The 20149-nt window shown below is 39.3% G+C and overlaps 1 protein-coding gene and 1 pseudogene across 1 annotated transcript in view; both read left to right on the plus strand.

Annotated features, from left to right (window-relative positions):
* The first annotated feature begins 3794 nt into the window (after positions 1–3794).
* On the plus strand, positions 3795–5599 carry LOC122434142 (annotated as a pseudogene).
* Positions 5600–7503: 1904 nt separating this feature from the next.
* The window catches only part of ADGB (androglobin), a 206616-nt gene continuing 193970 nt past the window's right edge, over positions 7504–20149 (plus strand). Inside the window, exon 1 of the mRNA XM_043457333.1 lies at positions 7504–7670. Coding sequence (XP_043313268.1) covers positions 7597–7670 — 74 coding nt within the window. The 5' untranslated portion in view covers positions 7504–7596. The remainder of the gene's footprint in view (positions 7671–20149) is intronic.

Raw genomic sequence — 20149 nt, forward strand, 5'->3', positions numbered from 1 at the left:
GGTAGAATGTATGCTTCCTCATTGATTTGGCTAAAGGTGAGCAAGCTGATAACTGACCTAACTGCAAAGCGGTGGCCGACCAGCACCCTCTACGTCACGCCCCGTGGCCGTGGGACCAAGTGGGAAGCTGCCCAAAGCTACAGCTCTAAGAACCAGAAAAGCGGCCACTCTCCCCGCTCAGTTCCTGTCATCTGGGGCTCCCAGTGCCGGGTAGAGAAGTGGTTACTGAAACTCACTTCCCCATGCAGTCCAAAGAGGGACCCCCGCTTGGTCTGTTTCCGCGGGCAAGAGGAAGTGAGTATTTCTAACCACTTCCCTATGGAGCCAGGGTCACTATTGTCTGAAGTTGTAACTCTTTCTCAAAAAGTTAAATACAGACTGAAGAAAGGGTAGCTCTAATGCAATACAAGGCCTGTTTCTTGAAAGTTGTTAAAAAACAGCAGGAGAACTTGGAAAGCCCGAAGCTGAGCTGCAGGGCAGTCTGGATTTGCTGTTTTCGGGAGCCTCTCTGAAAGACCATAGCCTGTTGGTCAGAGGATTCCAGAGGCCAGCGACATGGAGGCAGGCCAGTCCTGCTCTGCCGCTGGCCCTGTGTCAGAGGCAAAGTCCCTTTAGTTCTCTGCACTTCATTGTCCTTACCTGGGAAGTAAGGGAAGTGTTACCTGTCATGACTTGAGCCTTGATGATGGTCCAAGCACAACATTTCAGGGAAGTGTCACTCTTTCCTTTTCGCAAATGAAGAAAATGGGATTCAGGGAATTTAAATGACTTATCCAGGGCAAGTCAACTAATAAGAGTCAGTATTTAAATTCAGGTCTGTGTCCACTGTCTATACTCTAAGGTGCTAGCTCCCCTCCCTAAGCCTGGCAAGTCACAGGAACTCAATAAATCACAGGTATTAGTAACATTTCAAAATGACACTGACCATGATTACCATCTGCACATAAGAATATGGGTTTGCAAAAAAAAAAAAAAAGAATATGAGTTTGCAAAAAAGATATATGTAGGACTAATTGTTCTTTTTGCACTGGCACTTACAAACACCATCTTACGATTTATAGAGGAGCATATTTGCCTCTTAAAATCATGACCTGACCAGAGTTTGGCTTCAGAAAAAAAGAGAAATTCCTTTTTCGCATGCTGCGTACATAATATTATAAAAGAGAAAGAATGTTGGACAAAGAATTAAAGCATGACTTTATACTTTAAAAACAGATTTCTATTATCTCATTCCATCCTGATATCAACTCCTTTATTTTTATCCTAATTTAATAGATAGGAAAAGGCTTCCCTGGTGACTCAGATGATAAAGAGTGCCTGAAATGGGGGAGACCCAAGTTTGATCCCTGAGTTGGGAAGATCCCCTGGAGTAGGGAATGGCTACCTACTCCAGTATTCTTGCCTGGAGAATCCCATGGAGAGAGGAGCTTGGCAGACTACAGTCATGGGGTGGCAAAGAGTCGGACAGGACTGAGTGACTAATCCACACACACACAAAAGATAAGAAAACAGTCTCTGGGTGGAGTAATGATATGTTTGGCTTAAACCAGGGCTCCTCCATTTATTTACTCTTGTTCAAATTCTGCTACCAAGAAGCCAAGCACCTTTTTGCAGGACATTTGCTCTTCTCTTGGTTTGGGGTTTTTCATCTGTAGAACATGTGTGGGCTGCAGATCATCTGATTTCCAACTGAAGGACAGACTCTTCTATAATGGCCTTGGCATCTTGCAGCAATTAACTATGGCTTCGGGGATGGCCCTTGCTCAAGAGGAAATTCGCCCATCCATGGGTTAGTTGCTTAAAACTGTGCTATTTTTACCCAATAGTCTTCGTATATGCTTATGGCTTTGCACAGATGACACTAATCAGATTTAGTATTAAAATACTATTTTCATGAAGCTTAATCCTTTACTTTCATTCAGGAGAGTTCTCTGGAAATCTCAGCCCTGTGATAAATGAGGCAGAGTGCTCAAGATGTCTTCATTCTCTTCACACATACAACTGTTCGTAGGGCATTTCTGCAGTCATAATATTAGCAGAGCTGATAGAAGTCATTTACCTTGCAGATAGAATATAAAGAGGTTGCTGTCTGATTGTCACTTATGTAAACCCCAATAAGACTAACACAGTCTGACAAAGCAAAAGTCACGCTGAATGAAGAAGTCTAGGCATTAATTCCTCAGAGCAGTTGAAAGATTTGCTTTTCAGGAACCTGCTTCTCTCCTGTAGAGCTGGGCCAATGAACAGTTCCAAGAACAGAGGGAATGTCTTTATTTAAAGGTGGGTAAGATGGCTCATCCCATGGACAAAGGAGCCTGGTAGGCTGTAGTCCATGGGGTTGCGAAGAGTCAGACATGACTGAGCGACTTCACTTTCACTTTTCACTTTTATGCATTGGAGAAGGAAATGGCAACCCACTCCAGTGCTCTTGCCTGGAGAATCCCAGGGATGGGGTCGCACAGAGTTGGACATGACTGAAGTAACTTAGCAGCAGCAGCAGCAAGATGGCTCAGACAGTAAAGAATCCTCCTGCAATGCGGGAGACCTGGGTTCAGTACATGGGTTGGGAAGATCCCCCAAGGAGGGCATGGCAACTCACTCCAGGATTCTTGCCTGGAGAATCCCCATGGACTGAGTAGCCTGGCAGGCTACAGTCCATGGGGTCTCAAAGAGTTGTACATGACTGAGCAACTAAACACACACACACACACAATTATCTCTAGGCTAATGGAAGAGGCTGTCTAATATGAGGGGCTCTAAACCTCAGGCCTGTGGATGGCTAAATCTCTCTAAACTGAGATTATATTAGGCCAGAGTAATATTTGGTTTTATTTTAATGCCCTTAAAAATGTTCCCAGTCTAAGCATTTCTCAGCTTCATTCATTCATGTTATCTGCCTGGTCTTTGAAGACACTTTGAAGCAGAAGCCCCTATTTTCTGTGCTTTCATTGTGTGCTAAGCATTTTAAATACATCTCATTTACCCCATAAGAGACTTGTGTTAGGTATTAGCATCTCGTGTTTACAGGTAAGTAAATCAGTGCCTGAAAATATGGTGGTGGTTTAGTCACTAAGTCGTGTCCAACTCTTGGACTCTTGCAACCCCATTGACTGTAGTCTCCCAGGCTCCTATTTCTATTGGATTCTCTAGGCCAGACTACTGGAGTGGGTTGCCATTTCCTCCTCCAGGGGATCTTCCTGACCCAGGGATCGAACCTAGGTCTCCTGAGTTGCAGGCAGATTCTTTATCAACTGAGCTATGAGGGAAACTCAGGTTAAGTACAAGTAAGTAAACTGGAGGCTTAAACGGAAGAACTTGCCCAAGGCAAGATAACTATAAATATCAACAGGACTGAATGACCACTAAGCCAGAGGATTAATTGGTCTTGGTTTACTTCAGTTTGGGTCTTCTCAAGTAAAGTGTCAAAGGTCACTCCATTCTATGACCTGGATTTATTCTTTCATGTGAACAACCCAGACCCCCAACTTATTTAATCACAGACATCATCATTATCAAACCTTAAGTGACCAAGATCATGATCTTGCCTCCCCTGCAGAGATCCCCCTGAACCCACTGTATTCATTACTGAAACCTTGATTGAGCCATTGACAAATTCACTGTGTCCATAATGTCTCCTTAATTATTAGTAGAGAAACTTGTACAAAGGAGAAAAGACCTGGGGAAAAAAAACTGGTTGGAGTCCTTGGCTAAGAGGAGACTCTGCCTTGGGCCTGCCAGTGTAATAAACTGCACTCCACTATCTGCATTGTCCTTCTGAGTGAGTTTGTTTCCCGGAACATGTGGCTAAAACATTTGGTGCATTGGCCAGGAAACTCACTTTAAGGAGACAAGTCCCATTTGGGACTACTCCGAGTCCTTGCAGCTTGAATCTTCTAGAGGGGAGAAGGCACCTTGCCCTTCTGGAAGGATTCTGCTTCTCAACACCGGGACCTTTCACGTTAGCAGTTAAAATTGCAGGTGTCACTCCCTGGATCCACCACATGAGGGTGAAGACAGCATACTACGCAGACCCAGAAAACGCTGAGTGGGCTGCCAGAGGGACCCCACTGACCCTTGAGAGACTAAGATCATCCATAAGAAGAAGAAGGAAAAGAAGATCCTGGACGAGCCCCTTCAGGATGAAGCCACATAATCAACTGCTGCTGCTTGGCCTCATCAACGTGATTTTGAATTTAACTTCCATTTCAACTCAGGACAATGTTTTCATCTCATGGGCACATTCCTACGTGGACTTCCACAACACCTCCAACTGCTGGGTATATGGGGCTATGCCTCTGTCTGTGGTGGATGGACTTCCTTGGCGGGTGTCACCGCTCCGCCAAGATTTTAAACCACTCTGCTCTTATCTGAGATGACAAAAACAGACTTCCTTTCTCTTGTCAGTCATAATCTCTCTCTGCTCTCCTGGTGTAAGCCAGACCTACAGTCAATAGACTCGGGTCATGGGGTTACATTTGATGCAAATACTAGTTTCATAGGAGTAACAGAAGCCTATACCTCATATTTAAAGAACAAAAAGGAAAAAGGCTCCCTGACCAGCAAGGGAGGACAGGCCTCTAGGTATGTTAAGTGATTCATCCCCAAGTCTGGGATGAATATTTCTGAAAGACCCCAGAAAAGGGTCAATTAATTACTCTGCTATATGCTGGGAACACAAAGAACAAAGGGTAGGGTTTGGTGACTATCCATTAGACCCAAAAGAACTAAAATATATGGGTACCTATTCCCTGAACAATGTAAATGAACATTCGAGGTCACATACCACCCCAACCAGTCCATCCATTGGCCAGGCTCTGATTGGAAATATAACCCTGGAATCTGCTGGATGGTGCCCAACAGAACCCAGTGGCTTTGTGGGCCTAACCTTTGGCCTTAGTTACCAATTGGCTGGGTAAGCCACTGCACACTGGGATTCGCTTTTGCTCATGGCAGCGTAAAGCCTAACCTACAACAAGGCCCAGTAAATCTACCTTATTTACATGCTAGGTGGACAAGGTCTGCGTTTCAATGGTATGAGTATATTGCTGCCTTATTCATACCTTCTATAGGGACAACAGATATTATGATTAAAGTAGAAGCCTTGACTAATTTCACAAAACAGGCCCTCCTAGATAGTGCGAAAACCATCCAAGCCTTAAATGAAGAACAAATCCAAATGAGAGAAGAAGCGGTAATTCAAAATAGAATGCCTTGGGACATGCTCACAGCTGCTCAAGGAGGGACCTGTGCTATAATCAAGGTTGAATGTTGTATATATATTCCTGATTTATCTGGCAATGTATCAGCTGCCTTAGATGACATGAAAACCAGGTAAAAGCAATGTCAAATGAAAACATTCCTTTCTGGACTTCGGTTCTATCTTGGGTGAAGTGTGATTGGCAGAAAACTATATTTACCATTGTTACAGTTGCCTTGATAGTTCTGCTTTGTGGACCCTGCATTTTACAATGTATTATGAACTTTGTAACCCAAAGGTTGGTGTCGTTCTCCCAAATTGGCAGTTGGAGAGCCAGGGTGCAATATATCCCTATGAGTGACGCTCATACTATGAGTTAAGAGCATCAAGTGGGGGGAATGAAGGAGGAAACAGACAGAACAGGCTCCATCCTGAAAGCAGGACTCCATCTTGGGCCAGACTGTGGACTTTGAGCTATATGCCCAGTATCTATGGAAACAACATACCAATGGGAAAACCAGACCCGCCCCCCCCAATGGAAGAGCCCCAGAGCCCACAGTTAGACTCTCCATTGCCTAAAAGAATACCCTAATTATCTGTGTAACCAAATAGAATCATGCATTCTATTATGCTTATTAGGGTGTGACCACAGGCCTATTGATAATTGTCCACTGTTAACCACCTAGGCTTAAGGCATATGAATCACGGGTTAGCTTTGATTGTATCCTTCTTTTCCTTTGTCCAGACTAGTTTCAGAGAATTTGGGGAGGTGGGTTTGAGTACGTATGCTTAGGGTATATAAGGTTTTCACGAAAACTGTTCGGGGTCCTTGGCTAAGAGGAGACTCTGCCTTGGGCCCGCCGGTGTACAAACTGCACCGCACTATCTGATTGTCCTTCTGAGTGAGTCTGTTTCCTGGAACGTGGGGTTACAACACTAGTATTGCAAGTCCCCGCTTTCTGAGACTAGATGACCTACGTGATCTAGACTTTGCAAGGGGAAAGCTGAGTTCCAGAGGCAAAAGGAGAAGGAGGTTATGTAAAATTATAGATTTTCTTCTTCAACACTACTAGGGAATTACAAATTAAAAACATGAGATGTCACACCACACCTATTAGGACTCCAGACCTCCAGATGTGGGGCAGTACCAACTGCTGGAGGGTGAGAAATGACAGGAAGCCCCCTCACTGCTGGTGGTGTACATGCACAACCACTTTGTAAGACAGCTGGGCAGTTTTTTCTACAGCTAAACTATGGGATCCAATAATCACGCTCTCGTTATTTAGTCAACTGCTTCAAAATCTATTTCCAAATTCAAGCAAGGATACAATTATGCACAGCAGCAGTATTCATAGTAGCTGAAAACCTGAGCTAATCAGGATATCCTTCAATAGATGAATATACAAGCAAAGTGGGGTACATCTATGTTAAGGCAAGCAGAATATGCCACTCCAAAATATGACTCTCTGGCATAAAGATTGTTTCAGTCTAATGTTTTTTTTTAAAAAGGAATCTTGGAAAGCTAAATAGTAACTGTCTTTTTGTGAAGGACATTTACAATAGAGAAATCTCCATATTTAAGGGCTGTCCCTTTTCCCACCAGAAATAAGCAGATGATTAAATCTCAAGTAACTCTTATCAACGGACAAGTCCTGACTTCAATCTGCAAACAACCATACCCTTCTTTACTGTGTTTTGCGTGATAGCCTGCCATAACTGACTTCCCTCTCCCCCCACCCCCAGGTCTTTTGTTTGTGTCTGAAGATGGCATTTAAGGTGATGGCTTTGGACATTTAACAGAGTGACTCAGTTTCCTTGTTAACTTCCATATATACAGGAGGTATCCATGCTATTAAACTTCTGTTTTTCTCCTGGTTAAAAAAAAAAAGAAAAGACCTGGGGAAGGGATTTGCACAGTGTGTGCTAAGTCGCTTCAGTCGTGTCCCACTCTTGGGCACCCCATGGACTGTAGCCTACTAGGACCCTCTGTCCATGGGATTTCCCAGACAAGAATACTGGAGTGGGTTACTGTTTCCTCCTCCAGGGGATCTTCCCCACCCAGGGATGGAACCCTGGTCTCTTGTCTCCTGCATTGGCAGAATGGTTCTTTATCACTAGCGCCACCTGGAAGACTTTTATAGTATATGTCTTCAAATCCACTAGATATGCTTCCGACTCCAACCTGCTCCAGGGGAGACCTGAGCTCTTAGGCGCTCGCAGTCCCTCTGCAACCTTAGAGCTGCCTTTGCTAGGGCCGCCCCAGCTAAAACCTGACCAGCACCAGCACCGCGGCTGCAGGACGCGCACTGGCCGTCTCCTAGCAACGGCAGACGCGCAGCCAGGGCGGCAGAGGCGGCTCAGAGCTCAGAGCTCAGCTCCTGCCTGGGGCTACCTCTGCCATGACCACCAAACAAGCCAGGAAGAAAGAGGTGCATCGTATCAACTCCGCGCACGGATCGGATAAATCTAAAGAGTAAGGGACGTCTGTCTGCCCATCCCACCGCGGGCTTGATCCTTTGTCCTTTCCCCTTGTCCCGACTCTGACCCTGCTTCCCTATAGCAAACCCTGCCAAGGCAGGGGTTTAGATGGCCTCCCCCAGCTTCTTTACCGTCTGTAAGAGCCCGGACCTGGGAGACTCTTGCCCTCATTCTTCGTCTATGCCTGCCCGGATCCACTTCCTCCCAGCGCCCCTGGTTTCCCTGTTTCAGCTGCTTGGCGGGGTGGTTGCACTTCTGGCTCCAGTCCACCGAACCTCCCACCCTTTCCTGCCGCTCCTCTCCTTCAGGGTCCACCCAGGCACTTGGAAAGGCTGCAGCTTCTTTACCAGAGAGGCAAGGCTCGAGGTTAGGACCACATCTGCATGGGCCCAGGCTCAGCAGACAGAGGGACCTTTCACCTCGCTGGTGAATCCTTAGTTTGTATTTGCCCCATCCAACAGCTGAAGAGCTTTAGTCAGATTCTATCAGACCTGAAATGGTTTTTAAAAGTTAAAACTATATAGATATGTAATTCATGTTACTAACATTTTCTCTGATAAAGTATACAGACTCTAGTTCATGGAATCTAAACGATGCCTCTCTAATCTGGGGTGGTTTTTACTGTGTATATAACCTCCTTATTTTGTTTTTCCCCTGTCTTGTCTCCTCCACCACCACCGCCACGGAATACCTAGTTATTAATAGCATAGGTTTGGGGCTATTATTTGAACTTACAAAATTTATAAGAGAGCACCAGCTGCTAAACCTACTTCAGGGGGATCATTCATGTTTCTTCCACTGTGCCTGTGAGGGGTGGACTGCAGATTATTTTTACTTGAACTCTTAGATGTTGGATGCCTAGTTCTTCATCTCGCAGAGGAATGGCAACCCACTCCAGTATTCTTGCCTGGAGAATCCCGTGGACAGAGGAGCCTGGTGGGCTGCTGTCCATGGGGTCACACAGAGTTGGACACGACTGAAGCGACTTAGCTTGCATGCATGCATTGGAGAAGGAAATGGCAGCCCACTCCAGTGTTCTTGCCTGGAGAATCCCTTGGACAGAGGAGCCTGGTGAGCTGCCATCTGTGGGATCGCACAGAGTTGGACACGACTGAAGCGACTTTGCAGCAGCAGCAGTTCTTCTTCTCTGTCTTCACCTGAAGAATCCCGTGTTGAACTTCTGTTCACTGATGCCTTCTCTTTAAACTTTTTCTCTCCCTGAACTCCTCTCCTACATTCATTCTCATGTCTGAGATTCTCTGGTTCCTAGTTCTGTTCTCTCTCATAAGCAGGCTTCCAGCTTCCTGGCAGATAATCCATTCATTTTATTAGTAACTTAAATTTCAGTTATTATTTTACATACATAAGTCATTTTTAACAGAATTGCTCTCGTGATACATACCAGTGTAGGACAGTCCTACACTGTTATATAAAGAATCAGGGTCTTTCCCCTTTCCCCCTGTTCATTTCTGACTTTACTTCCCCCTTGTTCACATACTATGCTTTTCACATCCTGGAATACCTACCTTTGCTCTAACTATTTCCTCTGCTAGAAAGACATTTCCATATGGTTTTCTCCATCATGTCTTTTAGATATCTAGCTCAATGCCATTTGTTCATGTTAGCTTCTTTGGCCATCTGGTTTAAGGTTGCAATCCCCACTTTTCTGACAAAACCAAGAACTCCCTGCTTTTCCTTTGCACTTTATTTTGTCATTAATTGTTTTTCTCATTAGCATGCTATATATTTTGCTTTAAAATTATGGTTATCCATATGTCATCCTAATAAAAATAGGAGTTCCCTGAAGGCAATAATTTTTATTCTGTTTTGTACATTATTGAATCCTAAGTACCTAGAGTGATGTTTGGGTCATATATAGTAGGCACTCAAAGATATTTATTTAATGAATGAGTGAATGACAGTGATTAAATAAGAAACAATAACAGGATTGCAAAAGAGTTTTTGAATACACCAAAAAAAGAAAGCAAACTTAGTGATGATTATAATTAATGCACATTAAAAGCTCACAGCTCTTAAGGAGCTTTGGTTTTAGACAGTTTATATGCTGAAAGAGATGAGATTGTTAACTCTCATTTAAAAAAAAAAAAAAAACTGTTCAAACCAGATACCATAAAACACAGTACCTGGCCTGGGTTTGTGGTGATTCTATCACATGATAGAGATAAGATCCCTGCAGATAAGCTGTTAACTCTTTCCTTACTGGGGAATCCCATTTCTTTTTGAGATGATGCTTATTTTTTCCTGAAAATATCTGAATTGAATTACAGCAATAAAAGTACATAAATATATATATATATATATATAGTTATGAAAATAAAAGTAAGGACAAATAGTTATACCATATCTAGGCTTTTCTAGAAACTAGCTATCATGTATTAAACATTAAATCATTAGATTTTGCTATAACATTATATAATAGGATGTGAAAGTGAAGTCGCTCAGTCGTGTCCAACTCTTTGCAACCCCGTGGACTGTAGCCCACCAGGCTCCTCCGTCCATGGGATTCTCCAGACAAGAATACTGGATGTGAAGTCCATTGTCAATCACGTTTATCCTCTAAGTTTACTGAAGAACTAATGATAGACATCAGGACAATTCATAGATTTAGGTGTCACCTAGCATGGGCTTTCCTGGTGGCTCCGTTGGTAAAGAATCTGCCTGCAATGCTAGAGACCTGGGTTTGATACCTGGGTTGTAAAGATCTCTGGAAGAGGCAACACACTCCAGTATTCTTGCTTGGAGAATCCCCACGGACAGAGGACCCTGGCGGGCTGTAGTCCATGGGGTCACAAAGAGTCAGACACAACCAAACGACTAAGCACACAGTAGTGTGGAGCCCAGGGATCAAAGTCTAGCAAGGCTCCAATGTAATTGTCATTTGAAATATACTGGTGAGAGTGTAAGTTTTTATATGCTATTATTTCACCACACCTTATGGTTATACATCCAATAAATGCAACTAACTCTGACATGGTCCCGAGTACAGAAGTGAGAGATATATTCAGAGCTTTGAAAATGGCAGTCCCATTAAACCTTATCATTCTACAGCTGCCATCTGTAACAAATTTCTTGTATTCTCTAAACTTATGTGTCAAACTGGGGACAGGACCATGTCTGGCTTTTGCCTAGCTGAGTGGCTAGCACGTAATAACCATTTTCCATTTGTTTATTAAATGAGTTCATAGTTTAGTTACCTAGCTTGGTTTCATTCCTTCTAAATTTGATGGAACCCCAATTCTCCCTCCCTTTCTGATCTGGTCCACTGGTTGGCAAAATCTGATCTGGTTGGCAAAATTCAAAAACTGAAATGTTTCAACTGAAAAAGCAGAACACTGTATGTCCAGTTGTCACCAAATTCATAAATAAATATGACTTTGAATCGCCAAGAATAAGTATGCCAGGTAACTAAGCTGTCAGTTTTTACATTAGATTAATTTATTTCTGTTTTATGTATTCCCCATTTCTTTGTATCAGCAAGAATAAAATCTCTGATATAGGGCTCACCTTTGGACCATTTTTTTGACATTGGACATGTCACTTTTCTCTTCCAGTATTCAAGTTTTTCTCCTTTACATGAAGGGCCATCTACTTGAAATTCTCCCATTTCAACATTCCCTGTCTTCCTGCTCTTTTTTTCTTCTCTAACTCCAAACTTCCATGATTCTTTCAGATTTTTAAAAACTCTGTGTGCTTGTGTGATAAGTTACTTCAGTCATATCCAGCTCTTTGAGACTGCATGAACTGTAGCCCACCATGCTCCTCTCTCCATGGGATTTCCCAGACAAGAATACTGGAGTGGTTTCCATGTCTTTCATTATTAGTACCTAATAACAATTTGAAATTACAAACCAACTTAAATTAATCAATTTGAAAACTAGTGATGTGCTAAGTCACTACAGTTGTGTCTGACTCTTTGGGACCCTATGGACAGTAGTCTTCCAGGTTCCTCTGTCCATGGGATTTTACAGCAAGAGTACTGGAGTAGGTTGCCATTTCCACCTCCAGGGTATCTTCTTGACCAGGGAATCAAATCAGCATCTTTTATGTATCCTGCATTGGCAGGGGGATTCTTTACTAATAGAACCACCTGGGAAGCTTAGTATGAAAACTAGTATGCCCTGCAAAGTTACTTTCATTGCTTAGATGTCACTGGAAGAATTTGTAGTGACAGAAGCCAAACATTTGATCTTCTTAGAAGTACTGAATATAAGTCTGGGTGTAGATGACAGACAACTGAAAAAAAGAAAAAGCCATGCAATTCAAGTATTAAAAGTTATTAGAAGTGTTAATGCTTACACTTGAAATGCTAATATATTTAGAACTTTAACAAGAAGCTTGCAATAGGGATACAATTTGGTGCCTATACTTCCATAATTTTGTTCCACTTCCACTAGAACACCAAAACGAAGATCAAACAAACAAAACTTGTTGAACTAACAAGAATTATGCAACCTTCCAGATTCTTACAGATGATGAAATATCATTAGACCCCTTTTTTTAAAAATGTATTTTATTGTAGGATAGTTGATTTACAATGTTGCATTAATTTTTGCTGTGAAGCAAAGTGATTCAGTTATACATATATATATTATTTTTCATTATGGTTTGTCATAGGGTATTGAATATAGTTAGACTTCTTTTCAAAACAGGGTGAAATATGTTTCAAAAGCTCAAGTTTTTCTATATTTAAAGAAGTGTGCAATCTATTGCTGGTTCGTGTCAATGCATGACAAAACCCACTGAAAAAATAAATAAATAAATAAATTTTAAAAATAAATAAATAAATAAATAAAAAAAAATAAAGAAGTGTGCATTTAAATTTCATAGAATTCTCAAGAAAAGATCAACATATGTGTTTATACAAAACATTGAAAACAAGACTATTACAAGAGTGGAATTATGGTTAATACCATGAAAGCAACATAAAATAGAATACATATCTTACTGAGGATTAAATTAAGTGAATTATTGGTTATACCAAGTCCAAGAAAGAGCTGCTTAAATGAAACCATGCAATAGTGGTTGATAGATAATAGATAACCTATTCCTCTACCACCAGAAGTCAAAAAGGAAAAAAAAAAACAACAAAAAACGTGTGTGAGAACTAGAGAGAGAGAGAGAGAGATGGCTTTTATAGCTCTAGGTCTAGTCCTTACAGCTCCACAGAAAAGGGCAGAGAAGGAAGAGAAGCAGAGAAGAAAACAGCTCAAGATTCACAGTGAGTTTAATGGTTCCCAGGTCACTTCTGAGGACCTCACCAGCTAATGTCTTAAGGACTTGCAATTTAAAAGGTGACCTTTGGTGACAGGGGGCTTCCGTGGTAGCTCAGATGGTAAAAAATCTGCCTGCAATGAGGGGAGACCTGGGTTCGATTCCTGGATTGGGAAGATCCCCTGGAGGAGGACATGACAACTTACTCCAGTATTCTTGCCTGGAGAATCCCCATGGACAAGAGGAGCCTGGCGGGCTGCAATCCATAGTGTTGCAAAGAGTCAGACATGACTGAGCGTCTAAGCACAGCACAGAACTGGTGAGTGAACTTTTAGTTAAAATAGAAATCTGCTGTGGCAGCTTGGCCATAAAACCCTCTGACTCAGAATCAGAGACTCTGAGACCCAGAGGGAAGACGCCCTGTCAATTATCCCAGGGACACAGGGCAACACTCAGTTGGCACAGATTAGGGCACTATATACATATCTGTTGTATATTTTTAAAATATAAGTATCTCAGCTAGAAAGCCCTGCTCAATGAGGATAGGAATACCCCGTTAGTTTTAGTGGGGTCTGCCACTAGTTCTCCCTTTGAAATAATATTAATCTGAGCATTTGTTTAATTTGTTGAAACTTGACATGGGTTAACAATCATTTTTGGCAATGAACTTCTTCTTTTTTTTAATCAACCAGTTTTTCAGTTTTTATTTTGTTTAGTTTTGGAGGAGAAATTGTTCCTTCTCAGTTTATACCATTATTAGAGGAGTAGAAGACGTTAGAATAAAAAAGATTTTAAATGTACAAACTCATGGAATTTGTACCTCACGGTTACCTAAAAACAAAATCAAATTTGTACTTTGAAACTCACAGCACTGTTGCTAGTGCTTCTAAATGAGCAAAGTAATATTACCTCAATCAAAAGTGGTTACTGAAAAATATTTAGTTGGCTTTACTATTATTTTGACATTTACAGGTAAAAGATTATTGAAATTAAGGAATTAAATAATCTATAAACTATTAATGTGAGATAAAAATGACTATAATATGTATCTAAGACATAAGAAATATAACTTTGGTATAATTTGTGTAATTTCATATAATTTATGTAATATGAAATATTGGATAGAAATATTACTAATATTTCTCTCTTTGACCCTTTGCCAATAAGACATGTATATGTTGTCAGAAGTATTCAACTAGGTGCTTTGAAATGTTGTTATATTTTTTCCTAAGGTAGGTTCAGGCTAGCTAATTCCAGGGTCTAGGGCTATAGCCATGTTGATTTGTATGGTTTAATTAACATATGGTACATATTAAAAGTAAACTTTGTCTAGGAATTGAATATATATATATATATATATAAAATCATACTTTTTTTCTGGTGCCAAATATTTGGACCATAGTCCAAATATTTTGTGATTATTTTTATTTCATCCTTCTGACCTGATAAGTAGCAAAATTACATATTTTGCTTCAGTTAATGTGCCATTTCTGTTCCCATTTCTTTACCACTCAGTCTTAAGTTCAGGAGGAACCTGTGTCTAATTTAGTTATAAATTAATGTAAAAGGCTACTACAGTTCACCGAACCTTGTGGATACACAGGCAAAAGGAGAGGAAGCAGGAAGGATTATGTTCTGTTTTGCCAGCTTTTGCCCCAGGTCTGAGCCAGAAGCACAGTAAGAGTTTAACCAGGTGAGGTCACAGCCGAAGGTGAAGGCTGTCCTGTACAAAGTACTCGCAGATGTAATGAATTATCTATAAATTTGGGACACCGCACATGTTCGATCCACCCTGGGTAAAAGTCTAGGAGGGGTTTGGGATTGCGCTGCACCACAGACAAGGAATGAGTTCAGGAAGAAAATAGTTGGAGTTGTTTAAAAGGGAAGGGAAAAAATAAGGCTAATTGGAGCCTGTGCATGTACTAGGCCACGGGTACTATGGACCTGTCATTTCTCTCATGGATTTTGGCTAAAGTCATTAAGGACATTATTTCATGTATTTTCATACCACGTTTTGTCTTTTCTCTTTAAAATATCAGCTTTGCGGCTCAACCATGTTAGATCCTGGAAAGTGGCAGAAGCTCGGGATCCTGGGGGCCTGTGTACACTGGGATCGAGCAGCAGGAGCAGCCCCCTCCGATTCTTTCTCTCCCTTTGTTTCTCCCCATCTCTCAGGAGGGCTCTCAGGAACACGTGTCCCTCCACCTAAATCTACCCTCTCTTATCCCTTCCCAGAGTTCTCCTTTCTCTCTGATCTGCTGTTTTCTTTCTTCCACCCCCCAAATTAAGTCATTCTCCTATGGTCTTATTTTACTCTCTTCTCCTTTATCCCTTTTGATCATCTGAAGCAATGATGATTAAAGATGACTGAATTAACGCCTGTGGTTCTTATCATGTAATTGAACTCAAGTTCAAGGGGACAAATCCACTTGGAAGTACTCTCTTACTCCATGTTAAATATGTCCAAGATGGAGGTCATCTTTGTCTCTCCCAAATGTGTAGATTTCCCCTGTTCATTTTAGAGAATCTTATTACCATCTTCTGTGTAACCTTGAATTTCAAGAGCAGTCATCTTTGACCTTCACCCACCTTTGCCCATCATGTGTAGTTGGTTTCCATATTATTTTGATTTTCCCTTTAAATTGTTTCTCTACCTTGGCTCAGCATTCATTCTGTGATGATTTTATTTACATACATCATGAAATAATTGCCACAATAAGTTTAGTGAACATCTGTCATCTCATGTAGATACAACAGTAAAGAATTTTAAAAAAATTTTCTTGTGATAAGAACTCTTAGGATTTATTCTTTTAACAACTTTCATATATATGATGTACAACAGTATTAAGCATATTTATCATGTTGTACTTTATATCCTTAGTTCTCATTTATGACTGGAAGTTTATAACTTTAGGCTACCTTCATCCAATTCCACCTCCTCACTCCCATTTATGGTAGCTACAAATCTGACCTCTTTTTCTATGAGTTTTGTTTACTTCTTTGATTTTGAAGTATAATTGACTTGCAATACTCCATTAGGTCCTGGTATACAAAGTAGTGATTTGCTGTGTCTATATATTTCAAAATGATCACCATGATAAGTCTAGTTGCTGTCACCATACAAAGATATTATTGTTACATAATTATTGACTCTATTCCTTACACTGTACATTTCTTACCTTTGACTCATGTATTTTGTAATTGAAAGTTTGTACCTCAATCTCCCTCACCTATTTATTTTCATATACACACAAGTACAGGGTATTAAAAAAATAGATAAATGTTGAACTTTTAAAGTTAAATGTCCAATTAAATAATTTTCATCAAACCAAGTGAGTAAAAGTTGACATAACAATCTGGCTTTAACTATTTTTAATTAAACAATTTTTTAGAGGTTCCAATTTATTTCTTCACATATTTAATGTTTCTGAAGAATATGGCTCAGAATGCCCCTAATGCAAATTAAGTCAATTGTGTATTCTATTCATATTCTGATTTCTTCAGGGTATTACCTGATCCTGCTTAATAAGGCATGCTGATTGCACATTGCATAAATAAACTACCTCCCACTATGAATCAAATCATGTCTTTACCTTGAACAGCATGCTCGAAGAAAATAATAGCAAAATTCCAGACTCACACATTATTGAACTTTTAACATTCTTACAGTGGAAGTAATCTAAATAAAACATATATAGGAGAATGTATCTGCTTGTATGTAAATAAGATACTGCTTCTTTTCAAACTTTTTTGTCTTAGAAGTCTCTAATGATTTTGTGTCAGCTAAAGTTTTCTTTGGTTTTCAACTCATGCATTAATATGTGTTTCATTATATTAAATAATCTTGTTAAGTGACCTAAGAATTTTTTAATCATTTTGTCATCTTTGCTAGGTAGGTGATTAACAAGTGCTTCTAAGTTTTAAAAAGTTGTTTTATTGACATTTTATTAATAACCAGATTATCAAATATATATTAATGCAAGTATGGACTATTTCTATTACATATAAGGACAGTTTTGACTTTTTCCCCAACTCCAAATTATACAAGGTTTAATTTGCCAGGAACAGTATACACGAAAGACAGAATATGTAGACAAAATATATTTTGTTGCATATGACTTGGCAGTCAAATATATCATAGAATCAAGATTTAATTTAATTATATATTATGACTCTAATAACAGGTAATATTGCTATCACAAAGTGATGTTTGGATTTTTCTGAATTTGCCTTTTAAAATCCCCAGGCTTTTCTTTTTATTTCTGTTTAAAAGACAGGTTTACTGATATAAATTTGACATGCAATAAATTGCATTGTATTTGACATACATATTTAAAGAATGCATTCTGCTAAATGTGGACATACATTCACACATATGAAAGCATCAACACAATCAAGATAATGAACAGATCTATGATTTGAAAAGCTTTCCTTGATCTCTTGGTGATTCCTTCCTTCTGTCCCTCCTTATCTTCAGCTCCAGGCAATCACTGTCCTATTTTCTGTCAATCAGTTTGCATTTTCAGGAGTTTTATATAAATGGAATTATAAAGCTCCTTTTGTGTAGCTTTTGTATGGCTTCTTTCACTCATCATAATCATTCCGATATTCATTCATGTTATTGGCAACAATTAGTGCAGAATTAATATTATTTCTTTCTTAAATATTTCGTAGACTTCTCCAGCGAAGCCATTTGGGTTTGGAGTTTTCTTTTTTTTTTATTTGGAGTTTTCTTTGTGGGAATATGTTTAATGCTAAATTCACTTTGTTAATAAATAAATACAGGGATACTCAACATCTCCAATCCAATCTATCTCCTTTTACAGGGTATTCGTAGTTTGTATTCTTTAAGAAACTGATCCATCTAAGTTTCATCTAAGTTATCAAATATATGGACATAATGTTGTTTGTAATATTTCTTTATTATCTTTTAAATGTCTGTGGGGTTGGTAGTAATGTCCCCCTTTCCATTTCTGATTGGTAGTTTGTATCTTCTCATATTCCTGATCAATCTGACTAGAGTTTAATCAATCAAAGAACTAGCTTTTTGATTTGCTGATTTTTCTTGATCATTTTGTTGTTTTCTGATTCTGTTAACCTGCTCTCATGTTTTTTTGTTAATTTATCTTAGATTTAACTTGCCTACTTCTTCCCCATTTCTTAAGGTGGAAATAGTACATTGTTCCAAGATTTGACTCTTCTCTAATGTAAATATTTTTTACTATAAATTTCCCCTATTGCTTTAGTGGCATCCTATACATTTTAATGTGTTATATTTTCATTTTTATTCAATCCAGATATTTTATAAATACCTTTTTGATTTCTTCTCTAACACATTGTTTAATCACAAACATTTTATCTACATTCCAAATATCTTCAAAATTTCCAGGTTTTTTGGCTAGAGATTTCTAATGTAATTTCCATTGGCCAGAGAACATACTTTGTATGACTTGAATTCTTTTAAATTTATTGAGACTTGTTTGATGCCTCAGATTATGATCTGATTTGACAAATAATATTTTCTTGAAAAGAATATGTGTCTGTTGTGATGAAGTGTTATATAAATGTCAATTAAGCCAATTTTGATGGGGATAGTATTCTATATTCTATATCTTCTACAGCCCTACTGATTTTTGATCAGTTTGTTCTATCAGATATTATGAATGATAGTTCTAATTTCCACTATATTTATGAATTTATCTTTTGATTCTTATAGGTCTATCTGATTTTGATTCATATATTAACAAAAGTTTAGGTTTATTACATCATCTCAATGAATTTTCTTTTTCTACCATCATGAAATTAAAATTTTGAATCCTGATATTATTCTCTGTTCTGAAATCTTTTTAAAGCATTTGTTTTTATTAATGTGAACATGTTCTTCCATCCCTTTATTATTTGTTTATACATATACAAAGTATTTCTTATAGATATAGTAGGATGTTGATTTTTATCTAATCTTATAATCTGTCCCTTTTAATTTTGGTATCTAACTACTTACATTTAATGCAGTTACTAATATTGCTAAGTTGAAATCTGTTATGCCAACTAAAGTGGACATATGCCTCAGGTTTATTACTTAAATTCTACATTTTATTTTTAACTATTAAAGTGAGACGTTTTAAAGCAGTATTTATAGGGATGCAAAGAAATAGAGGAAAACAATAGAATGGGAAAGACTACATATCTATTTAAGAAAATTAGAGATACCAATGGAACATTTCATGCAAAGATGGGCTCAATAAAGGACAGAAATGGTATGGACTTAACAGAAGCAGAAGATATTAAGAAGAGGTGGCAAGAATACCCAGAAGAACTGTACAAAAAAGATCTTCACGACCCAGATAATCACGATGTATCATCACTCTCCTAGAGCCAGACATCCTGGAATGTGAAGTCAAGTGGGCCTTAGAAAGCATCACTAGAAACAAAGCTAGTGGAGGTAATGGAATTCCAGTTGAGCTATTTCAAATCCTAAAAGATGATACTGTGAAAGTGCCGTACTCAATATGTCAGCAAATTTGGAAAACTCAGCAATGGCCACAGGACTGGAAAAGGTCTGTTTTCATTCCAATCCCAAAGAAAGGCAATGCCAAAGAATGCTCAAATTACTGCACAATTGCACTCATCTCACACACTAGTAAAGTAATGCTCAAAATTCTCCAAGTCAGGCTTCAGCAATACATGAACTGTGAACTTCCAGATGCTCAAGCTGGTTTTAGAAAAGACAGAGGAACCAGAGATCAAATTGCCAACATCCGCTGGATCATGGTAAAAGCAAGAGAGTTCCAGAAAAATATCTATTTCTGCTTTATTGACTATGCCAAAGCCTTTGACTGCATGGATCACAATAAACCGTGGAAAATTCTGAAAGAGATGGAAATACCAGACCACCTGACCTGCCTCTTGAGAAACCTGTATGCAGATCAGGAAGCAACAGTTAGAACTGGACATGGAACAACAGACTGGTTCCAAATAGGAAAAGGAGTACATCAAGGCTGTATATTGTCACCCTGCTTATTTAACTTACATGCAGTGTACATCATGAGAAACGCTGGGCTGGAAGAAGCACAAGCTGGAATCAAGATTGCCGGGAGAAATATCAATAACCTCAGATATGCAGATGACATCACCCTTATGGCAGAAAGTGAAGAAGAACTAAAGAGCCCCTTGATGAAAGTGAAAGAGGAGAGTGAAAAGTTGGCTTAAAGCTCAGCATTCAGAAAACTAAGATCATGGCAT

This window comes from Cervus canadensis, chromosome 33, assembly GCF_019320065.1.
Source record: "Cervus canadensis isolate Bull #8, Minnesota chromosome 33, ASM1932006v1, whole genome shotgun sequence".
Classification (NCBI taxonomy): domain Eukaryota; kingdom Metazoa; phylum Chordata; class Mammalia; order Artiodactyla; family Cervidae; genus Cervus; species Cervus canadensis.